At 30.6% G+C, this 21,762-nt stretch overlaps 2 protein-coding genes across 9 annotated transcripts in view; both read right to left on the bottom strand.

Annotated features, from left to right (window-relative positions):
- LOC110277731 (putative disease resistance protein At3g14460) overlaps positions 1-10,181 on the bottom strand; it is a 24,689-nt gene extending 14,508 nt beyond the window's left edge. Inside the window, exons 1-4 of one of the 8 annotated variants that reach the window (XM_052255968.1) lie at positions 6,389-10,181; positions 6,033-6,175; positions 5,794-5,972; positions 5,108-5,453 (exon numbers count right to left, since the gene is read on the bottom strand). In XM_052255968.1, coding sequence (XP_052111928.1) covers positions 6,162-6,175; positions 6,389-10,085 — 3,711 coding nt within the window. In that variant the 5' untranslated portion in view covers positions 10,086-10,181 and the 3' untranslated portion in view covers positions 5,108-5,453; positions 5,794-5,972; positions 6,033-6,161. Of the gene's footprint in view, positions 1-5,107; positions 5,454-5,793; positions 5,973-6,032; positions 6,176-6,388 lie in introns of those variants that run through there. The other 7 variants (XM_052255969.1, XM_021135276.2, XM_052255956.1 and 4 more) reach the window with 7 other exon arrangements.
- A 1,035-nt stretch (positions 10,182-11,216) lies between these two features.
- On the bottom strand, positions 11,217-12,852 carry LOC107472731 (putative UDP-rhamnose:rhamnosyltransferase 1). Its single transcript, XM_016092254.3, has one exon. The coding sequence runs from the start codon at positions 12,821-12,823 to the stop codon at positions 11,444-11,446; it is 1,380 nt and encodes a 459-aa protein (XP_015947740.1). The 5' UTR covers positions 12,824-12,852; the 3' UTR covers positions 11,217-11,443.
- Between the last annotated feature and the right edge of the window lie 8,910 nt (positions 12,853-21,762).

The following is a 21,762-nucleotide window of genomic DNA, read 5'->3' as shown; positions in this document are numbered from 1 at the left end:
TTTTGAATTTATTTTTATTTTTAAAAAAGACAAATTATTTATATTAGAGTTATACAAAACTGTATTTTTCTTCTTTTTTTTTTCATTTTTCGATTTGCATTAATGGCTATTCTTTGTCTTTTCTGCAGTTTTTTTGTTTGTAAATAATTAAAAGAATAAATGAATGAAAATGAAAAACATATAAAAATGTTATATTAAATTTAAGAAATTTTTGACAATTAGTATGAGAGATTAAGAAATGAAGAGTAATAAGAGTCTTAATATGTATAAGTTGTAGAATTTGAATATTTGTAACTGAAATTTTTTATAATTATTATTATTATGACACTTGTAATGTAAGTTTATTGCATTTAATTAGTACTTGATGTTTCAATTGAATAATAATAGATAAGAGTTTTTGTTTTAATTTTTTTAAAACATTTTACTAAATAGTGATTGGTTTATTTTCATCTTTTGTACTAACCTGAAGTGGAAGGTAAATTGGCACTCCTCTTTGATCGAAGATATTACTTTTTCCTCATCCTTGCTTGTCTAAATTGGATAGATCTAAGTGTTTCAAATAATTGTATTTCTACATTTTCAAAATAGGCATCAAAATCACTTTATGAATCAATTTACAATAAAATAAGAAAGGTACAATAAAAATTATGTTAAACAAACCAAGCTGCATAATCATATGTTGGAGGCACATATTTTTTTGTCTTCCTTTCTTTGAAAGGATTGCTCTCCGCCTTTTTAATCTAGCAATTTTGGGTATTAACTCTTCCCATCTGTCATTACCACGGCAAATCCTTCTACAACAAAGAGAATAAGACATGGTCAAAGAATGATAATCCATTCCAAGTAAATTGTGGAAGCAATACTGTACATGTGGAATAATAATTTGAAAAAGAGGAACACATAAATGTAAATTATGGAAGCACATTGATTTTAGTTGTGACGGTTAAACAGAACCGTTAAAAAAGAGGAATACATAAACCTGTGCTACTTGCACTGGGACGAATTTCCTACGCTGGCGGCGCCGAATAATGACGTTGGTCTGGGACCCAGATTCGAGCTCCGGCAGGAAACCGCAACAAGAGGAATGGAGTTTGTCCGCAATTTATGCAATGCGGCTCCGTCGGGGATGGACATCGCGATGGACAATTTGTTTTGAGGAAAAAACAATGGCTCATGGGACCGGAAGTGGATGGAGGAAATAGAATCTTGATACGGAAGAGATGTCAAGAGGAAGAGGGTTTAGAGAAGTATGAGAAAGTAATAAATTCTTTGGTTCATAGCTTTTTGGAGAAAGTTAAGTTGTTGGTTTTGTTTTTTGTGTTTTTTTTATTTGAAAATAAAAGTTGATTTGGCAAGATTTGAATGGTGGATTCTAAAATTTTGCCAAGTAAGCAATAGTGCTAACATGGCGTAAGTAGAAGAAGAGAAATAACTTAGAAGTAATGTGGGTAAACCTATGTACCTACTTTTATATATTAAGAATAGATGCGTTATCTTATGACTTATGTGACCAGGCTCAATAGTACTACTATACTAAATTACTAATCTCTCTCAAATGCATCAAATCGCATTACTTATGGTATATAGCATGTTAGTTACTACTTAGTATTGAATTAAGAACTAGAAAGAGGTCTGCGCAACGGTAAATTAATGATAGTATATAATAAATATTAAAAATTATTATGTTTTGTAGAATTAAATTAAATATGTTTAAACTAAAGTTAAATTTAAAAGGTATTTTATTTAAAATAATTTATAGTACAAAAAATTTGAATGTTGGAGTTGTCTAAAGTGACATTTTTATTTGGTGGTTTGATTTTTACATTTATTTTAGTTGATGAACTTAGTCTTTTTTCTTTATTTGATTTTTACATTTATTTTAGTTGATGGACTTAGTCTTCTTTATTGGCGCTCATCCTCCTTTTTCTTGATGGGTATGTGATTTTCGTATGATAATATTAGTGTTGGCGAAGTTGGTTCCTATAATTAATGAATAATTTAAATTAAAAATAAAAATGATGTCTTGAATAAGTGATTTTTTTTAGTATTACCTGTTTTATTTGTTGTAATGGATGTTGAAGTTCAGTGTTTTTTGTTGGAACAAATGTGTCTTAGTAACAGTGTATTTGACAGCTTTTTTTAGATTAAAATCATTTACTTTGACTTTAAATATAAGTGTGAGGTTGCACAAATTTTTCAATTGGGGTAGTGCTTCAATGTCATTACTTTTCTGAAGTGTCCTTAGATTTGAAACAGTTGTGCCCAACAATTTTTTTTCTTCGCCATCAAATAGTACAAAAATTGTTGTAGCACTTTGATTTGAAATAAGTATTGGGTTAGTAACTAATAATTTGATAGATGAGATTATGAAAAGTATATAGAATTACCTTATTGTTGAATATTGTGGTATTTGATTACATGTGCCACAAATATAGTTGTCTCCTTTTCATCTAATATAATTATTTATAAGCAAAGAGGCTTCTCTTCATTTGTGGGTGTTAATATTTTCCATAGACGAACCACACAATTGTTTGGTGATATTGTCTGCTCCATTGAGTAAGTTTGAGATGTTGTGTAGTTCTGAAATAATTTTTTGTGCGGAATTTGATGTTATTTGAAGGAATAGTGATAAGAGACTTTATTATATAAGTAGGATAAATAGTATAGAATTTGAATATTTGTAACGTAAAATTTATTATGATTAATAATATTATTATGACCTTTGTAATATGGATGTTATTACATTTAATGAGTTATTTATAGAAATTAATTATTAGGGTTATAAATTTATTGTATTGTTTATAACGGTATATAATAAATATAGAGATATGAATTCAATATCTTTGTAGGTTATAAATTTGGTTAAATACTATTAATTTCTAATTACTGTGTTTTTTAGTTTTTTTTTATATATTTTTTTGTTGATTTAGAAATAATAATTGATTTGGCAAGAATTGAGTGGTTGATTCTAAAGTTTGCCAAGTAAACAATGTTGCTGACATAGTATTAATAGAAAGAAAAAAATATCTTAAAATAACGTGAATAAACTTATCCATCTACTTTTATATATTAAGAATGGATTATATTACTATTTCAACTATTACAAGTGATTATCAAGCAAACTAGCAAAGTTAGCTTCAACTCTATGAAGAAGCAACAAAATTTCAAGGCTTTCAACTTTTGTATGAGCAAGGTAATGTTACGGTTTCCTACAATAAATATAGCGACTGCAGGAGCTTCTATGCTGTTAGTAAGGGATATATGATGATGTTTTTTTCTTTTCACAATTACTTTCAACTAGAATAAGATTGGCACGATATGCTAGACAGTAAATTAATGATATTACATAATAAATATTAAAAATTGTTATGTTTCGTAGAATTAAATTAAATATGTATAAACGAAAGTTAAATTTAAAATGTGTTTTATTTAAAATAATTTGTAGTATAAAAGATTTGGATGTTAGAGTTGTATAAAATGATATTTTTATTTGAGAATTTGATTTTTGTATTTGTTTTAGTTAATGAACTTAGTGTTCTTATGTGACGCTCATCTTCCTTTTTCTTTATTGGTTGTTGTTAGAGTTGTTACTTTATTTTTTTTGTCATAGGTTCTTGTGAAGACATATTCTTTATGAATTGTTGAGTTGTATGTACTTTCTATTGTGTTGTTTATTTCATCTTTGTATGTATGTTCTTCCTCCAAAGATGTGTCTTGAATTTGTATAGTTTTCTTTTTCGTTAAACTCTTAATGGATATGTGATCTTCGTCTAATGATATTAGTGTTGATAAAATTAGTTTCTATAATCAATGAATAAATTAAATTAGAAATAAAAATGATGTCTTGAAAAAGTAATTTCTTTTTTGGAGTATTGTCTGTTTTATTTGTTGTAATGGATAGTGAAGTTCAGTATTTTTTGTTGGAACAAATGTTTTGGTAACAGTGTATTGTTGAGAACCTTATTTGAGATTAAAATATTTTACTTTGACTTCAAATATAAGTATGAAGTTGCACAAGTTTTTCAATTAGGGTGGTGCTTTATTGTCATTGAAGTGTCATTAAATTTAAAACAGTTGTGCCCAACAATTTTTTTTTGTTTTGCCATCAAATAATACAAAAGTTATTATAGCAATTTGATCTAGTGTTATCATTTAACTAATCTCACCTACCATTTAACTAATCCGGTGCTATCATTTACTTCAGTATATGACTAGGAACTGATCATTTACACTTATGTCTATTGGCTGCGTTTGTTTCTAAGAACAAGATAGGACAAGACATTGAAAATAGGACATGACAAGACAAGACACTAATAGACAGAGATACAAAATTTTGTGTTCTTGTATTCTGTTTGATGATAAATTAGAACAAATTATGAAAATTTAATTTATTCTCATTTTTTTTCATTCAAAAAATTTGAGATGAAAAATATAACAATAAAAAATATAATTATGAAAAATTAACAAGAATAATGAAAGAAAAAATAAAAAATAAGTTATGTTCTTTGTTAGTGTCTCTATGTCCTCCCTGTCAGGATGGACACAAAATACACTAATTCAATATCTCTGGACACATTGTCTCTATCTATGTCTCCTCTGCCAAACACAATTTTGTGTCTCAGTGTTTTATTTCTGTAAACAAACGTAACCTTTGAGACATCCATTGAATTTAATAGAAATATTTAGAAACTATATTTTAATCAATAATCATACATTAAGTGTCTAAAAGTTTGTGTGCCAATTTTAATATATAACATTTTTCATGTAATATATGGTCACAAAAATCTGGTTCACTTACATCAATATCAGACAAATTTTGCCTCAAGAAAATGATAAAATGTCAGCACACAATACTTAATAGGCAGTAAGATACTTGCTCCTAATTAGAGAGATGTTTTTGAAAACAGCCTTCTTTTTAATTTTATTTTACTAGTTTTGGGATATGGTGCACAAATACTCATTTGATTATCATTGAATCTTAGTATGATCTTTATTTTTTATGTTTAAATTTGTAGTGTTCATCTTTGGAATACAATGAACAAATATTTATTTTACCATTGGTCGCTCGTGACTAAGTAAGTAGTAAGAGAATTCCAAATTGAACTCATGTATTAATGCATTGGATATCAACGATAAAACAATAAAGAAATATACAAATAAAAAGAAAAAGAAAAGCTATGATTTGATGTGAATTGATATTCACAACTCCTTCACCTGTTATGCTCCTTCATTCTAATAGCAACTTTATCATCTTTTCTCCCCATGTGCTATTACTAATTTTCATAATGGCATCCGTTATCTTTCAATCTTATTTTTTCTTTGGAAAAACAAAAGTAAAGGTGGAAAATGATTCTTCATTTCTTTTGCTTGTTTTGACTGAAACTGGCATTCAAGATCCATTCCAGAACTGCAATGCTCTCAAGACAATTGCTGCTTGATCTTCAAAGTATCTCCTGAAACACAAATTATATATATACATTTCAAGACTAAGTGTTTGTTATTGGTTTGATTTTAGAGTTAGCAGTGAAAAGAAATGACACCCAAAAACAGGAAGTCAAAGCAGAACTAGAGAAATTATAAAGAAACTAAAGTGATTGATGGTTATAATACTACAAGTTATAAAAGAAAAATTTTTCCATACACATAATACACTGACTTTACATAAAATAACCCTGTATATTTGTAGCTATCCTCTTCAATTCAGTCCAAAAAGATCAAATATTCTATGACAATGCTTTTTCTTGAATCATTTGAATCCCACTTCAGCTTAATATATGTACAAACTGCACATACCATGATAAAGATGAATGAGTAAGGTTGATAGGAATGAAATTGCTCCTGATGGCATCACCAGAACTTCACCTTCTAATGACTACTATTTCAGGTACAAGATTGTCTTCTTTAAATGTGGAAAGCATATTCTTGAATCATGTCCGCATTAGCTACATACCTTCATCACCTTGTGAATCTGTCTGATGATGTATACATAGCATAGCAATAACTTGATCCTTCTAATTTGAAAGCTTATATACCTCATGCATGCTGATTCCTTTTATTATTCCTTTATGAATCTTGCAGCACAACAACTGACTCTGATCATAAAGAATTGGCAAAGACAGGAACACCATTTTGCAACTCTTTTGTTTCCACAAATCAAGCTATTATTTTGTTTTTTCTGTGCAAAACACCAAAAACAAAAATTATAGAGAGGAAGAGAGAAACATACCAACAAAAAAAGAATATTTTCAACAAAAAAGATGTTCACTGTCGTTCAATTTTTGTTTCATGTTAATTCTTATGTTCTTTTGTAAATGTGATTTTATTGAAAAATATGAATGTTAATAAGTATTAGAGAGAGCAATGAGAAACATGAAGATTAGAGAATTACCTCCCCAGATATCTACGAATTTAATGGCGGGGATGTGGGAAATCTTGGGCCAGATTAGTTGATGCTTGTTCTTGCAGTGTTCTTCTAGCAAATCACAGTCTTGAATTTTGAGTAGCAAGAGAGAGGGAGGCAGCTTTTCTCCTTCCATATTCTCCAGCTTCTTACAGGATCTAATGAATAATTCTTGGAGGGAGGTGAGGCGGAGAAGCTCGTTGCACTCCAATGTCTCCAGATTATCAAACTCTTGGATATGCAGACTGGTAAGAGAGGAAAGGTGAGGCAGCGAACCCACCTCTGGGTATGACGTCACAGTATCACAATCACAACCAAGAATTGTGAGATGAGTGAGGGCGTGGAAGTTGGGCATCCATGATAGATCCCTCATTTGTTGCTCGCAAAATCCCACAGCAAGTGATTTCAAGTTAGGCGGCAAACCACCCTCTGCCAACCTGCTAATGTTTGGGCAACTAAATATCCCGATAGACTCTAAACTTGGGAGTAGACTATTCATGTCACGTGGTAATGCCTCCAACTTGTAACAATATACGACTTGAAGACGAGTCAAGTTGGGTGCAGCCAGTCCTTCTCCTGCTAATGACACTAATTTGTAGCAGAAAGCAATGGAGAGACGTTGAAGAGCAGCGTGTGGTGCCTCTGACATTGACACTGATTCCAGATTCCTACAATTATGTATATCGAGATTCTTGAGATTGGGAAAGACATCCAACGACAAGGAGGTCAGTGAATCACAGCTGCTTATTAGTAGCTCTACCAAATCATACTTGTGCTGCGGGAATTCCACTTTGCTGCACTCCCTGATTGTGAGCTTTTGCAAAGATTTGGGTAGTAAACAATTGTTCGGCCACGACACAGCAAACGAACACTCGATGATTTCTACTTCTTGGAGGGAGGGTAGATGCTTAATGCTCATCATTTCGTTATATGCAGACTCCACCACGGATTCACTTCCCATAATTGATAATGTATCCCCATTAAGTGACATACCTGGAATTCTGGCTGAAAGCCATCCTTCTCGAAATCCGATTATAACTAACTTGCGAACTTTCAAAGCATCCAATGAAGAAGAAACGATTCTCATGAATACCTGATGAAGCATATCTCCATTTAAGATTGGACAATCTCTTATTTGAAGACTCTTAAGCTGAGGAAAAGCTTTTGAGTCAGGTAAGTGCCACTCCTCCCAACATGGCATGTTATCAAATTCCAAACTCTCCAACAAGGGAAAAGGAGGAGCAATATGAAAAGAAGGGTCACCAATACCCTTGTAAAACTCCATGTCAACACACTTCAGCTGACCAAAACCTTTAATGCGCAGGGCCTTAAGAGATGGCAACTGTCCAAGTGAAGGCAGCATGCAGCAATTGTTGCAAGACTCCAGAGATACACTTGTCATATTGTTGTATGAACAGTTCCCCAACCAATCTGGAAATATTGTACCCTTATATCCCTTGATTGTCAACTCTCTCAAGCAGTTGTGAGGTTGCAAGCTGTCCAGTATATCTCTTTCGGCTTTTGTGTTTGGAACCATATCATCACCTGAAGACCACTCCAAGTATAATTCGTTCATGAGATTCTTGTTTGTCATCCTTGCATTCTCTGCTTCTTTCACATCAACAATATTCTCCAACTTCTTAAGCTCAAGTGATCCATGAAGATTTGAGAGCCCTCCTAATTCCTTGATTCCATTATCTTCATGCTTCCCCACCACAAAGGAACTTAAGGTATGCAAGTGTTTCATTTTGCTTATTCCTCCAGGCATTTCTTCCAAACAAGTTTTCCTAATATCAAGATGCCGTAAATTCACAAGATTGTGCATGTTAATGGGCAACATGGTCAACTTAGTACATCCGTACAATATTAATGTTTGTAGATTATACAAGTTGCACAATGATTCTGGCAACCTGTTAATGTCAGTAGAAGAGAGATTCAAATACCGTAGATGAATCGATTCACCTATTGAATCAGGTAATACATCAAGTTTATGAAAGGATAAAACTCTCAAGCATATAAACTTAGATGCTACACTTTCCATGCTGAATAAATCATCGATATACAACGATGTCCTGAAAGATTCCAACTTTGCATTGGAGTTAAAGACTTTTGAGATTGGACGATCTAACCTTCCAGGTGGGAAATATGAGAAATGGCGAGTGAGAACCTTCTTTTCTTCTTGTTCACCAAGTTCTTCTATTCTACAATAGAAATCTCCAGCAAGGAATATTGCCAAGTCATGCAAGAGATCATGCATCACAAAATACTCGTTATTGTCTTGAAGCTTTTTAAAGAATAACCTTGAAACTAATTCTTTAAAACACTTGCAACCAACCTCTTCCAAGCTCTCTCCTCTCTTTGGTAATCTTAAAAGATCTTCGGCCATCCACAACAAAATTAGTTCATCTTTCTTAAAGTGATAATCTTTCGGAAACAGTGCACAATAAACAAAACAACGCTTCAAATGTGCAGCAAGGTGAAAGTAACTAATTAACAATGCTGGAACAATCTTACTGTCATTTGTAGAAAATCCCCAAATATCACTCCTTAAGATCTTTTCCCATTCCTTAGCATCATGCCTTCTGCACAAGCAACCAAGTGTTTCTGCTGCTAATGGCAAACCGTCGAACTTCTTGGCAATCTTTTTGCCTATTCCTGCTAGTATTGGGCTCCCATTTGATTCCGGAAAAGAAGCATTGGCTGCAAACACTGACCAACAATAGTCTTCTGATAGTGGAATGAGATAGTGAGGCTGACAATTTGTTTGGACAACTGAACCAACATCTTCCTTGCGAGTAGTCAGAAGAATAGTACTTCCCTTATCCCCGTATTGAAAAGGGGCAAGAAAATCCTTCCATTGATGATGATCATTACTCCAAACATCATCCAAAACAATAAAGAACTTCTTTTTGGACAATCCTTTCTTCAAAGCATCTTGAATTGAATTGAAGCTATCAAGATCCTGAGTATTTGTAGAGATCTGCTTTACTATATTCTTTGTGGTCTCAACAATATTGAAGTTTTCCGAAACACAAACCCATGCTTTCCGATCAAATCCCTCCATCAACTCTGCATTATTGTACATCCATTGAGCCAAAGTAGTTTTACCAACACCACCCATGCCAACAATAGAGATCACAGACAGATGATGCTCATTGTTGTCATTCAGCATCTTGATTAAGGCCTTCTTGTCATCCTCCCTACCAGACACATTCCCTTTTACGAGAGAAGTGGATGGAGTTTTCCATGAGAAGCTAGCAGTGGAAATCTTTTCAAGCCCAAGCTTTCCTTTGCGGTTCTCAAGATCTTCTATCCTTCTAACCACCCTTTCTATCTCATTCACCATCTTCCTGTCTTCAGAATTCAAGAAGCTAGGCAAGAAACTGCGTACCCCCTTTTGAGTTGCAGCTTTGGTGCAGATGCGGTCCAGCAAGTCATCAGCAGTGTAAAGAGCATCTCGGAGAGAGTTGAGCCACTCCTTCACATCATGGTTATCAAGTTGCTTGAGCTCTGCATCATCAACAAGAGCTCCAGTATCTGTCAGAGCATTCCTCAGCCTCTCAACCAAGTCAGAGCTAAGCTTCTTACCCACAACCAAGTTGACTGCATCAGCAGAAATAAGCCTGTCCAGGACAACATTAATGAAGCCAGACAGAAAAGCTCCACCAACAACAACTCCAGCCATGATCCCAAACAATCAAAGTAATCAAATTTTCAGAATAGAAGGAAAGAACTATTCTTGAAGTTTTCAGAATAGAAGGGAAGAACAATGCTTTGCAATTGCAAGTTAGCAACAAGACGTGGTATCAATCTCCGAGATAACTTAAAAGTAATTCAAAACAGTGGAGTACATAGCTATCTTTATTAACTTTTCATTTTTATAACAATATACTTTAAATGTTATTGTCTTTTTGGAAGGTGCACCATAATTGCATAAAACCTTTAATGTTTAATCATATTCCTACTTTTTGAAAGATGCAATGAAATTGCAAGGTGTGTAAAGTTTAAACTTTTGTAGGACCAACGAAAATGTAGTCTTTGTGGAAATTTTGTATTACAGAAAACATCATCATGATTCATGAGCTCTTTGTCATTCACTGGTAATTACATGCATCTACCATTTTTTTTAAATCTACCATACACTCATAATTTGTCAAACAAGTTTCATATGGTCATTGGCAAAAGGTATTAATAAACGACATTTTGCCACAGTAACTGATCTACCCTGCTATCTAGAATTTATCAGAAAGAATCTGAATAATTTGCTTCATATAATTGTGACTGACTTCCACAATATGAATTTCATTATTTAGTATTTTTTTATTATTTTTATCCAATCCAAATTGAGATGGTTAATTTAATCACCACCAGATTGTTTTATAAAAGTTACTCAAGCTATTAGTACCAAAAAAATATCTCACTTTTTATCTTTACAAATTTTGATATCCATGCATGTCATCTAACAATAGCTCCCACTTCTTCCTCTTATCGTTCATAATTTTCTACCAATTAATGCACATGTACTTCTGAAAGATGACGTTTCACTTTCAGATTAGATTTTGTTCTGGATAGATAGCTTTTCTACAAATACTTTATTTTTTGTGAACTATCCAAAATATTTTCTGATGCATTAATTACCATTTCAATATTAAGAAAACGATTTTTCAATATCAAGTTTTTAACCATCCAAACTTCCTCCAAGTTGATCTATTGCTTGTTGGAAGTAATTCTAGACTTGCTTTGCTCAAACGTAATTTATAACCCTTTTAATCATTAACAATATTACCGAATTTATTTCTCAAACCATACAAACAAATCAACAGCAGAAGATAATTTATTACATAGTTGATCTACTGCTTAAGTCACATTTAAATACATCCATAACATTAAGAGTTTGTTCAATAACTATCTTATCTGACTCCATAGTCTCAATATATCTGCATCTGTCTTAAGACACTAATCAAACACAACCTAAGAGTTTATTCATTAATCACTCAATATAAGAAACATTTGGACTAATAACAAGGTCTATTCTCAGATTCATCAAGTCCTAAGAAACTTGACAAATGCTTCCATGTAATCATGGTGAAGCTTCAAATCTCCTACAACTTTAGCAATTTCTCTTGTCTTGATTCTAAGCTTCTCTCCTTCCTCCAATACCATAGCTTCTCTGACGCATTTGGCTATGTCATCTCTACTAAATGAACCATCTTCATTGTTTCTCTTCACTTCAATGGCAAGACCCTTATCAACCAAAGCCTTTGCATTGAGAGATTGATCAAGAATGAATGGCAACACTACAAGAGTGTGGCCAAACATCAAAGTCTCAATTATAGATCCCCAGCCAGAATGAAACAAAGACCCCCCAATAGATTTATGTGCCAAAATTTCCTTTTGTGGTGCCCATCCAAAACAAACTTTTCCTCTCTTTGATGTTCTTTCACAAAATCCAAGAGGCAGAGAATCATGATCATGAATTGCCCAACTTGGTTTTCTCAATGTCCACAAAAATGGTAATTCAGAAAGCTCTAATCCATAAGCTATCTCAAAAACTTGCTCTTTGTTCAACTTACACTCACTACCAAACCCAACAAAGACTACCGACTTTGTTGCTTGCGCATCAAGCCACTCGAAAGTCTTACTCCAAGACTCATCAACAAGTCTTCTCTCTGGCATCTCCGGAGGAAGCAAACCTACAGGAATCACCGGCTTCTCAATAAGTTCTTGATATAGATTCAAATACTCACCTTCCATCTCATAGCAGCTGCGAAACGATACAGCGTTCGCGCCTTCTATTATATTGGCAAACCTATCAATGTCTCTTACCCCGGTCACATTTTCTATGTATGCACCTTGATAGAACGCAATGGCCTCGTTTCGTTGAAAAGCCACTGATGACGGAAAATTCACCCATTCTCTTGGTGATGTTAGGACTTCTGGTGATGTTAGAGCTCTCAATGAACCAGGTGATCCATAAAACACAATACTGGAAGCAGAGTAAACAGAGAAGTACATGAGTTTCACATGAAGCTCTTGAGCAATCTCTACAGCCCAGTGTATATGAAAGTCACAAATGATCCAATTCGGTTGCAACTTAGACACAAATTCCTTCACTGGATTTTGCATTTGATCCCATGCTAACTTGAGGTACTGAATTTTGTCAAATGGAATGTCCACAGTAGCCTCACCACCAGAGAGATGTGATGAGTCTAATGATGATGGAAATGGAATTTCCACCAAATGTAAAAGATGAGATAAATCTGAAGGTGGTTTTGGAAGCCTTTGAATGTTTTTTGGTGTTGAAATGAAGGAGACATGAATGCCTGATTTGGCTATGTCTATGGAGAGTTGGAAAAACGGAATCAAATGGCCAAATGCAGACCATGGAAGCATCACCACATGATGAGTTGCATTCTCAGACATTTTTTCTCCTCTGTTTTGTTTTTCTTGTGTAAGGATCCTATGAGTTTTGATGGATATATATGAATATACAAAAGAAAAAAGATATATGCTATCATTTCTTTCTGTGTATGACTGTTCAAATTTTATTTATTTTAGGAGTTGGCTAATCAATTTTATTTATCTTTCTAGTTTTTAAAATACTTGCACCTAATTTACTGTCAATAACAACCACTTGTTCTATATTGTCTCTTCTTCACTATTTTTATTTATTGTGAAATACTATTCATTATTGAATTTTAATGTGATCTTTATTTAATGTTTAGTCTTTTTAGTTTTTATCCTTGCACTGTTACAGCATCAGTAACTTTGAGCTTCTAGCTGTCTCACACTGATTTTGGGAACACATCAAATCCCAGGATATATATATATTTTTGATGAATGCAACAAAGTTCCATGCGATTGGGGGACACGTCAAGTCAGAGATATCCAAATTTCATAATGACATCGTTATCTGTCTCCTAGATAACTTAGAAAATTCATAGCAGTGGAGAACTTAATTGACATTTGGCAACACATTTTTTGTATGTATATCATGGTAACATATTATGAGGTTTCAATAACAATAATGCATGCTAGTTGTCTTATTTTAATAATTTGTACATTGATAATGTCTTAGTCTTAGTGTAATAGTTTGTTTGGAGCTTTTGATTTGTGTGTTTTCTACATTTTTAAATTAGAGAAACTAGATTAAAACTTGCCTACTGTGGAAAGCTAAATTAAAAGTGTTGTATTAAAAAGATTGTGATTCATGGCTTAAATTTTGAGCTTTTTTTTAGTGGTTGTATTTGAAGATAATAATAAAAAATTGAGAATGAAAATACAAAAAAAAGATAGCACAAAATTACAAATAAATTTTATTAATCATCATATATTAGAATGTCCATTAAGTAGATGTTATTATGCTAAATTTGAACATAGTTGAAGATATTTAGGACAATTTAAAATATATGAGATGAAGTATAATAGTAAGAGTAATGTTATTTAATATGTTTAAGTAGACTAAAAAGTATATACTTTTGAGTATTTATAATTGAAAATTATTATTATTATTATAATTTTTATATAGATGTTAATTGTATATAATTGTTATTTTTTAATTTAATTAAGTAATAATAGATATTAAATTTAATTGATTAGCATGATTAAAATTTAATATTATTTTATGTAGATTTTTATTATTTTTTATATTGTAAAATTGTCATGTATATACAAAATTATTGACATAACATAATTAATTAATTACAAAAAATAATATACTACAAACTCATTCTATGATAAGCTTGCATAATCTTTTATATGATATAAATAAATAAATGATACTTATCTGTTTAGAGTGACACTAATATCTCAAGTCTCAACCCCCAATCTTGGGAATATGCAAGGCATATCCAAGTCATATTTTTTTCGTCTACAATTATTTCTAAAACAAAAGGAAAAAAATGCAGCTACATCAAGGCAATGACCCACATTCAATCTGCTTTAAAAATAATGTTTATCATCATACAACATAGTAACTAATAAACTAAGAGCAATAATTCAGTACATAGGTTGATTTGGCTACAACTTCATCATACATAATCTCTTGTACACTGAGCAGAAAAGCAGCTTCTGTTCATAATTTCTATTGATCCAAGTGTTGTCTATTTTGTTTTCAAGTTTACATATTCTTTTTTGCTATTACTATCAATTCTGTTTTTAGAATCTTTGACCTTCTCTGCTCAATCTTCAATGTATCTCCTGCAGGACTAAGAGGTTACACAAATACACAAAGTAGAAAGATTTCAGGACCAAGTATTTGTCATCACAAAAACCAAGCACACACTTATCATTCTACAAACCTTTTTTCCTTTTTATTTTTTATACCCTTTTGTGAAAATGCATAATAATACAGTTATGTGAACATCTCATGAATACAATGTTGGATCATTATTTAATTATGTCTCCAAAAATCAAATATTCTATGACAAACTGCACAGCACACTAAGAATCTTACAACAGAATGATTACTTATGCATGTTGGGTAAGAAAGAGGTAGAAAATATACAATATTTATTTGTTACATGTAAGTTCTTTTGGTAAGTGTGATGTGCATGAATCTTGACGTTTGGACAAGAGTGGACTGCTCCCGGTATTTTAAAAGATCATTTTAAGAGTTGAAAATCCATATCGATAAAAAATGAGTAACGCAAGTATTGGTTAGTTTGGTTCTTCTCAATAATATGGATTATTTGACTACGACGAAATGATGTCATATTTTAGAGTAAGAGAATCGGAGTTATAAATTGTGTAAATCAATTATTTTCATGTGCTACAGGATAGTATAATAAATAATTTATGTTGTTGATAGTTTCTTTAATGATTTTGTCTGTTTTCCTAGCTCCACTTGAGTGTTATACTCCTTCTCTTTCAAAAAAAAACATACGAGAGTAACTAAACCATTGGCTAAATTCATGGTATGCCTATATTTAAAAAAAAATAGAAAAAAAACTCGCCACCGTTAAGTGAAGTTGATAGAAATGAAATAAGTTGTCTGATGACCTGACCACGACTTTCTAATGACATTAACTACATCTTCATCACCTTGAAAAAACTGTTTGATAAAAGTATTATGTCCAAGAGAAATTATAGAATAATATGAATAACTTTTCATCTGTTCAACTTAGAGTTACAAATCCAGCAAATTAAATTTATTGATCGAGTTCTTGCTGAAGATAAAGATTAGACATGATGGTGCAATAAATTAGTATTTTTAGTTATGAGAATAGGATAAAATAAAATATATAAAATATAAAATACAGAGATATAAAAAATTAATAAAAATAATTAAAAAAATAAATTTTATTTTTTGTTAATGATTTTTGTAAATATTTTTATGTTTTTTTTAAATAAATATAAAATATAATAATTTAATATCTTTAAACATAATATTTATCAAACATAATTTTAAGTCTTTTTATCTCTACTTCAGTAATCAGTATCATATGTATCTCTGTAAATACTAAATAGACACACTCTAACCTAAAAGAGCGAGAACAAAACCTGTCACCTAAAATATCATTGTCTCTTGTTTTTCGGTATAAGTATTTAGGATTCATTTTTTTTCTTTTTTTTCTTGCTTTAGCGTTTTTTTGTTTGATATATGGTTTTTTTTAGGTCAGAAGACCTCAAATAGACTGGACAACAACTACTCATTGGCAGTTTGGCACCTAGTTTGTGTTTTTTTTTTTTTTTGGTTAAGTAAATTAGATAACTCCTAATCTTAGATATTATATTCATGCATTACACACTCACGCATATTATATAGGTGTACTACTAATATGAGTTCTAGAATTCTCACTGAAGATTCGAATCCAAGTGCAGCTCTCGGTGAAGCAGATGATGTTGTTATTGGTGCAAGGCCTCCACTGCCACCTGGTTTGTGTTTAACACCACTTTTCTACTGCCACCTGGTTTGTGTTTAACACCACTTTTCTAACTGCTTCAGGAGGTTAGATGGGCTATACTAATGGGCTTTTTGGGACCGGTAATACAATAGACCATAGACCATAGGCAAAGGCCCACTACCCTTAACTAATTGTACTACCTCATCAGTATTCATATTCAATATAGATTCGGAACATTAGCCATAGGTACTGTTTTCCACTCTCACAAGCAATCCGACCCAGAACACTAGAAAAAGACAAAGCAAAAATTTTACATGTAATTTCTTTCAAAAAAATATTTTACATTTGAAAAAAAAGAAGGAATTCTTAAGTTAAAAGCTTTTAACTTTCAATTAAAAGTTTCCGTTTGAAAAGTTTTAACGAGCAAATATCTTGTGTTAATAATTTAAGTGTTATTGTAACTAAGTATTCTTTAAAAATTATCCATTATTCAGTCTTTAAAAGAGAAAAACTAAAAAATAAATATTTTTTTATAAAAATAAGTAGTTAAATTAATTAAATAATATTATTTAAATTAAAAAATTGACTAAAAATTAAAAATTTAAAAAATAAGTAGTATTTCTCTTTAAATTTTTAGAAAATGTTATCAATTATTAGATTGCAAAATATAAATTAAAAAAAAGCGTAAGTTTTCGGCACATGTCTAAAATGAAATAAATTAAACCATTTCTTAGAATAATTTATCTTGTCTTGTTTTTGTATCTCTATCAAAGTATCAATAAGAAAAAAAATAATAGATTATGTTAGGTAATTAATGACTTTTTTAAATAATATGAATAATTATCAATAAAATAAAAATATACTATACTTTTAAATTATCTATCTAAATCTAAATATTAGAATAATTATCCGCACACATACTAAAATGAACATTCGATATATCTATTGTTCACCAATCCCTTTAGTTACCTATATTTTTCCAAAAATAATTCACTTTTAAGGGACCAGCTAATTAAAGTAATTAACCATGCATTGTAGCCTAGGATGAGGGGCTTGTTGTTCTATTTTTTATTTAATGTATATTTTAATTACGTCCTGAACGTTTAAATGATTTTGGATTTTTTTTTCAAAATCAGAAATATATAAAAAAAATAACTATATATATCTATACAAAATATAATTTAAAATTAACTAAAATATTATATAAATCAAATTATAATTTAATTTTTTAAATTAAGTGTAGAACAAATATTATTATTTAAAAAATCCAAATTTAGATTCCTATGTCGTCATTTTAGAAAATTATGTTTTATATTAATTTTTTTAATATTAAAAGTTTTGATAATAATTTTTTAGATGTTAATAAGTTAAATAATAATTTTTAATAAATTTTAAAAAATTATTTTAAATAATAATTCTTAAATAAATAAATAATATTTATTTATCGTTGATATTATCTGTGAATTTGTACAAAATAATTTTCTTTTTGTATTTCATAGATATTGATTGTAAAGTTATATGATACTATATAAATTAATAAATATTTGTATTTTGCTATAAAGTAAGAAATATAAAATTTTATTCATTTATTTAAAAAATCCATCTGTTTTATGCTTACTGTTTTACTTCATTTTAATTTTATTCTTTTTTAATTTTTCTAACACAAAAAATGAGTTTTTTTTGTTTTATTTTATTTTTAATTTTGTCTCTTCACTATCATCTCTATCATTTTTCAGTTTTACTCAACCCGTCATTACCATCACCATTAAAAACTTTCGTTATTTTATTTTTTTGCTTTGTTTTTTCAACTACCAACCACCACTATCATTGTGGATGCCGTCAGCATTGCATTGTAAATAATTAAATATAGAAATCTCAATGGATAATAAAAGGGGTTTATTAGGCGTGTGTACGATTCGGTCCGACTTGAAGATTTGTCTGAATTTAAAAGATTTTGGACTATAAAAATTTGGGTCCGAAGTGATTCGAAATTAACCTGAAGAGAAGAAATGAAATCTCAGAAATGAGTTGTAACATTTTAATTTTTTTGAAATATTTTATATTTACTCTCTAATTTTATCAAAATACTTAAACTATCCCTTATCTCTCTTTTTAAAATCCTAGTCCTAATTTCACTAACACTTACTTTACCATTCACTCTCCCACTCACACTGAATAATAAAACAAAAAGAAAACACAGAAGAGAAAATGAATGAGAGAGAGAAAACAGAAAAAGAGGGGAAAGGAGAGGACGATGTCGGCTATGAGAGCGGGAGAGAGAGGGAACGTAGACGCGATGAGCAAAGAAGAGGAAAAGAAGTGACGATAAAAGCCTTTGTCGCAATCGAAGGAGATGTCGCCGTTCCGTCGCTGTTGCCGTGATTAAGGAGCCGAAGGAGAGAGAAGAAGCTTGTAAAGAGAGAAACACGACAGGGAAGGAGATGTTCCTCTGCTACTGCTGTTTCCATCGCTGTTGAGGCCGCTGGCATCTCTATTATGGGGTCGCAGTCGTTGCTGAATGAAGAGTGAGAGATTGAGCTGGACAGAGAAGGGAGGAAGAGAGAGTTGCGATGGAGGAGCCATTCACCATCATCGCGGCTGCTGTTGCTATCAACAGAGCTTGTTGTCGGGGCATCACCGTTGTCGCTGCTGATGAACCGTCTCAGTCATTGTTTTGGTCTTTGCTCAGCCCCACGCTCCCTTCATTCTCGTCTCTAAGGGGTTCGGTCTCTTGGGATCAAGTTGTGAGTAAGCTTTATATTTATAATCGTTAATTTTTTTATTTATGCTATTCTGAGTTTTTAATTATATTTATAACACTATTGTTGAAAAACTTTGATTTGATTAAAATAATTAATTATTATAATTGAATAAATATTTTTATGAAGCTCATACTTTAAAAATTTTATATGAGACTATATATATGTTTGATGAAGCTTTACATTATTTTAGAACATTTGATTTTACTCGAATATATACTTTTAAAGCGTTGAAATATTTGTTAATACTCACTGACCGAAAATTTATAATGAGAAAGTATTATTTAATTTTATTCGATACCACATATATTTAAAAGACCGAAAATTATTATATTTGAAATTATATGTTTTAAATTGGTTTAGTTGAAAGATCGAAGATTTATTATATTTGAAATTATATGTTTGAATTGGTTTGGGAGACTCGTATTAGAAAATCGTAGTTAACAGCGGTCATAACGTTAATTTATAGATGCATCTAATTTAGATTCCAGCTAGCAGGGGTGTTGCTAGCCTAACGTGTAGGCCACACGTTAGATCTGTTATATTTTGTTAGGACACATAAGAGGAAAGGACTATTCATAGAGGTAGAGCCGTCCAAGTGTGGACTTTTGATTTGATTTTTGTATGAGAACTCCCTTATTGATTCACTTATTATGGTCAATTACAATTTTCTAATTAATAATTACTTTAATGATAATTTTTATATGATCTCATGTGGATTATAAATGTATTGTCTAGTCACTGAGTTGCGAAACTCATTCTGCTATTTCTAAAAATATTTTTTTAGAAATAAACATTTGAATATGTGAGCCCTTCTATTCAAGAATTATGATCTGGAATGGGTATCTGTTTCTTAACTTGTTGAGTTCTTAGAAGTTATATGCTCCATATATCACAGACAGGATCCAACTATTCTTAATTATTTTAACTTTTGTTAAAAATATATAACTATTTATTTTAGAACTTGTAAATTAGTCAAAATCTTTGTAACTTTCTTATTTAATTTATATTTGAGTCTGATTGGCTTGCTAGGAGATTGTTTTCCTGAGCGCCGGTCAAGGTTTATTTTGGGCCGTGACATGAGTAAAATCGGGACCGGGCCATAGCTCAGGTCACTAGACCTGACCCGGTAGCCTAATTATCATACACAATTAATATTTTGTATTATTAGTGATGGATGATAGTTGTTTTTATGTGAAATTTAAGTATTGTAAACTTTAATATTTTGTTTTATTAGTTATTATAAGATTATAAGTTAATATTTTATGTTTAGAATGTATAACACTTTAGACTAATGCATAATATTGTGTTATTTGTATTGACTTAAATATTTGGTGTTATTAGACAATATTAGTATTGATTGTAGTTATGCTTTAATTTTGGAGAAGGCCAGGGTTGGTTCTTGTTATGTTTTTTTAAGTGAATTTTACCTTGTCAAATAATAGTTGGAGTTTTGGAACTTTGGATATTTTCACATGCTAGTTTACAAGAAAGTAATGTTAATGTGGCTCGATTTTTATCCGGTTTTTATCTAATATAACCGTGACCCGAAAAGTGTGTAAATTTTATCGGGTCTAGAGTCGAATTTGGGTATAACAAATAGGCCCAGTATATATTTCGAGTCGAGTCTGAATCACATCAAACCCAATTTTACCCGACTCATGAGCACCCTAGAATCTATGCATCAAATTATGGAAGGATAAAAATGAAAGAAAAAAATACTAATCTTTAATATTAGAATAAAATAAAAGAGAAGGTCAAATATAAAATTAAATAAAATATTTAAAATAAAACTAAAATAAAATAAAGTGCTATATATATATGCTTGTGTGTGGTGTGGCGTCATTTGTGTGTGCTTATCTCTTTCCATTTTGCTATGTTATTTTTTATTAGTGTGAAAAAAATTGGTAACATTATTTATTATAATTAATTTATTATAGCCAGTATATATTAAGACACTTTTTTTGTTGATAGCAAATTATAAAACCAGAAAAAAATTGTTGTAGCAATCATTTATTCGAAAAAAAATTGATGTTTAAATAAAAAAGACAACTAACTAGTGGTGGAGTTTGAAATAAAATTTTAGAGGTCGAATAGAAGATAATTGTCAAAATGCTTTTGATATGGACTCCATTTAAGATAAGTTCGCCTAACGTCATCTCTCTAATTTAGGTCATGTTGCCAAATTTAAAGTCGTTTTCGAAGGTCTCGTTCCAAAGAATTAAAGTCAAACTCATCAGATGCAACTCTTTAAATTTTTTATGGCTGTATCTCACTTTTTTTGGGATTTATTAGAGTAGAAAAACTATCTAAAGGTGTTGATATTGTAAAAGTTATATGTTCTCCTTCTTAAATATTAATTTTTCTCTTAAAAAATATATCAATTCTTTGATTTTTCATGATTCTTTTATAGAAAAATTTGAATATATATCTTATAAAATATATAAAAAAGAAGTTAGAAGGACAAATATTAAAATTTATAATATTTATTGAATTTTTTTTATCAATTTATACAAATAAAATAATATCAATACTTATTGAATATTCTAATATTTTTTATCATATAAAAAATTTAATTAAATAAACAATAAAATATAAAATAATATTAAATTCCATAAATAAAAAAATTTAATTTTTTATATTTAAACTCAAAGATAGAGAGAGTGTTGCTTATTAAATAGAGAGCTGCGAAATGCAAATACACTCAATTCAGTCCAAATCCAATATGTTTTGAATGTTTAAAATTAAAAATTATTAT

This window comes from Arachis duranensis, chromosome 2 (assembly GCF_000817695.3).
Source record: "Arachis duranensis cultivar V14167 chromosome 2, aradu.V14167.gnm2.J7QH, whole genome shotgun sequence".
NCBI classification, from domain to species: Eukaryota; Viridiplantae; Streptophyta; class Magnoliopsida; order Fabales; family Fabaceae; genus Arachis; species Arachis duranensis.
The sequence above is the reverse complement of the archived record's forward strand: the minus strand, read 5'-3'. Positions and strand labels throughout refer to the sequence as shown.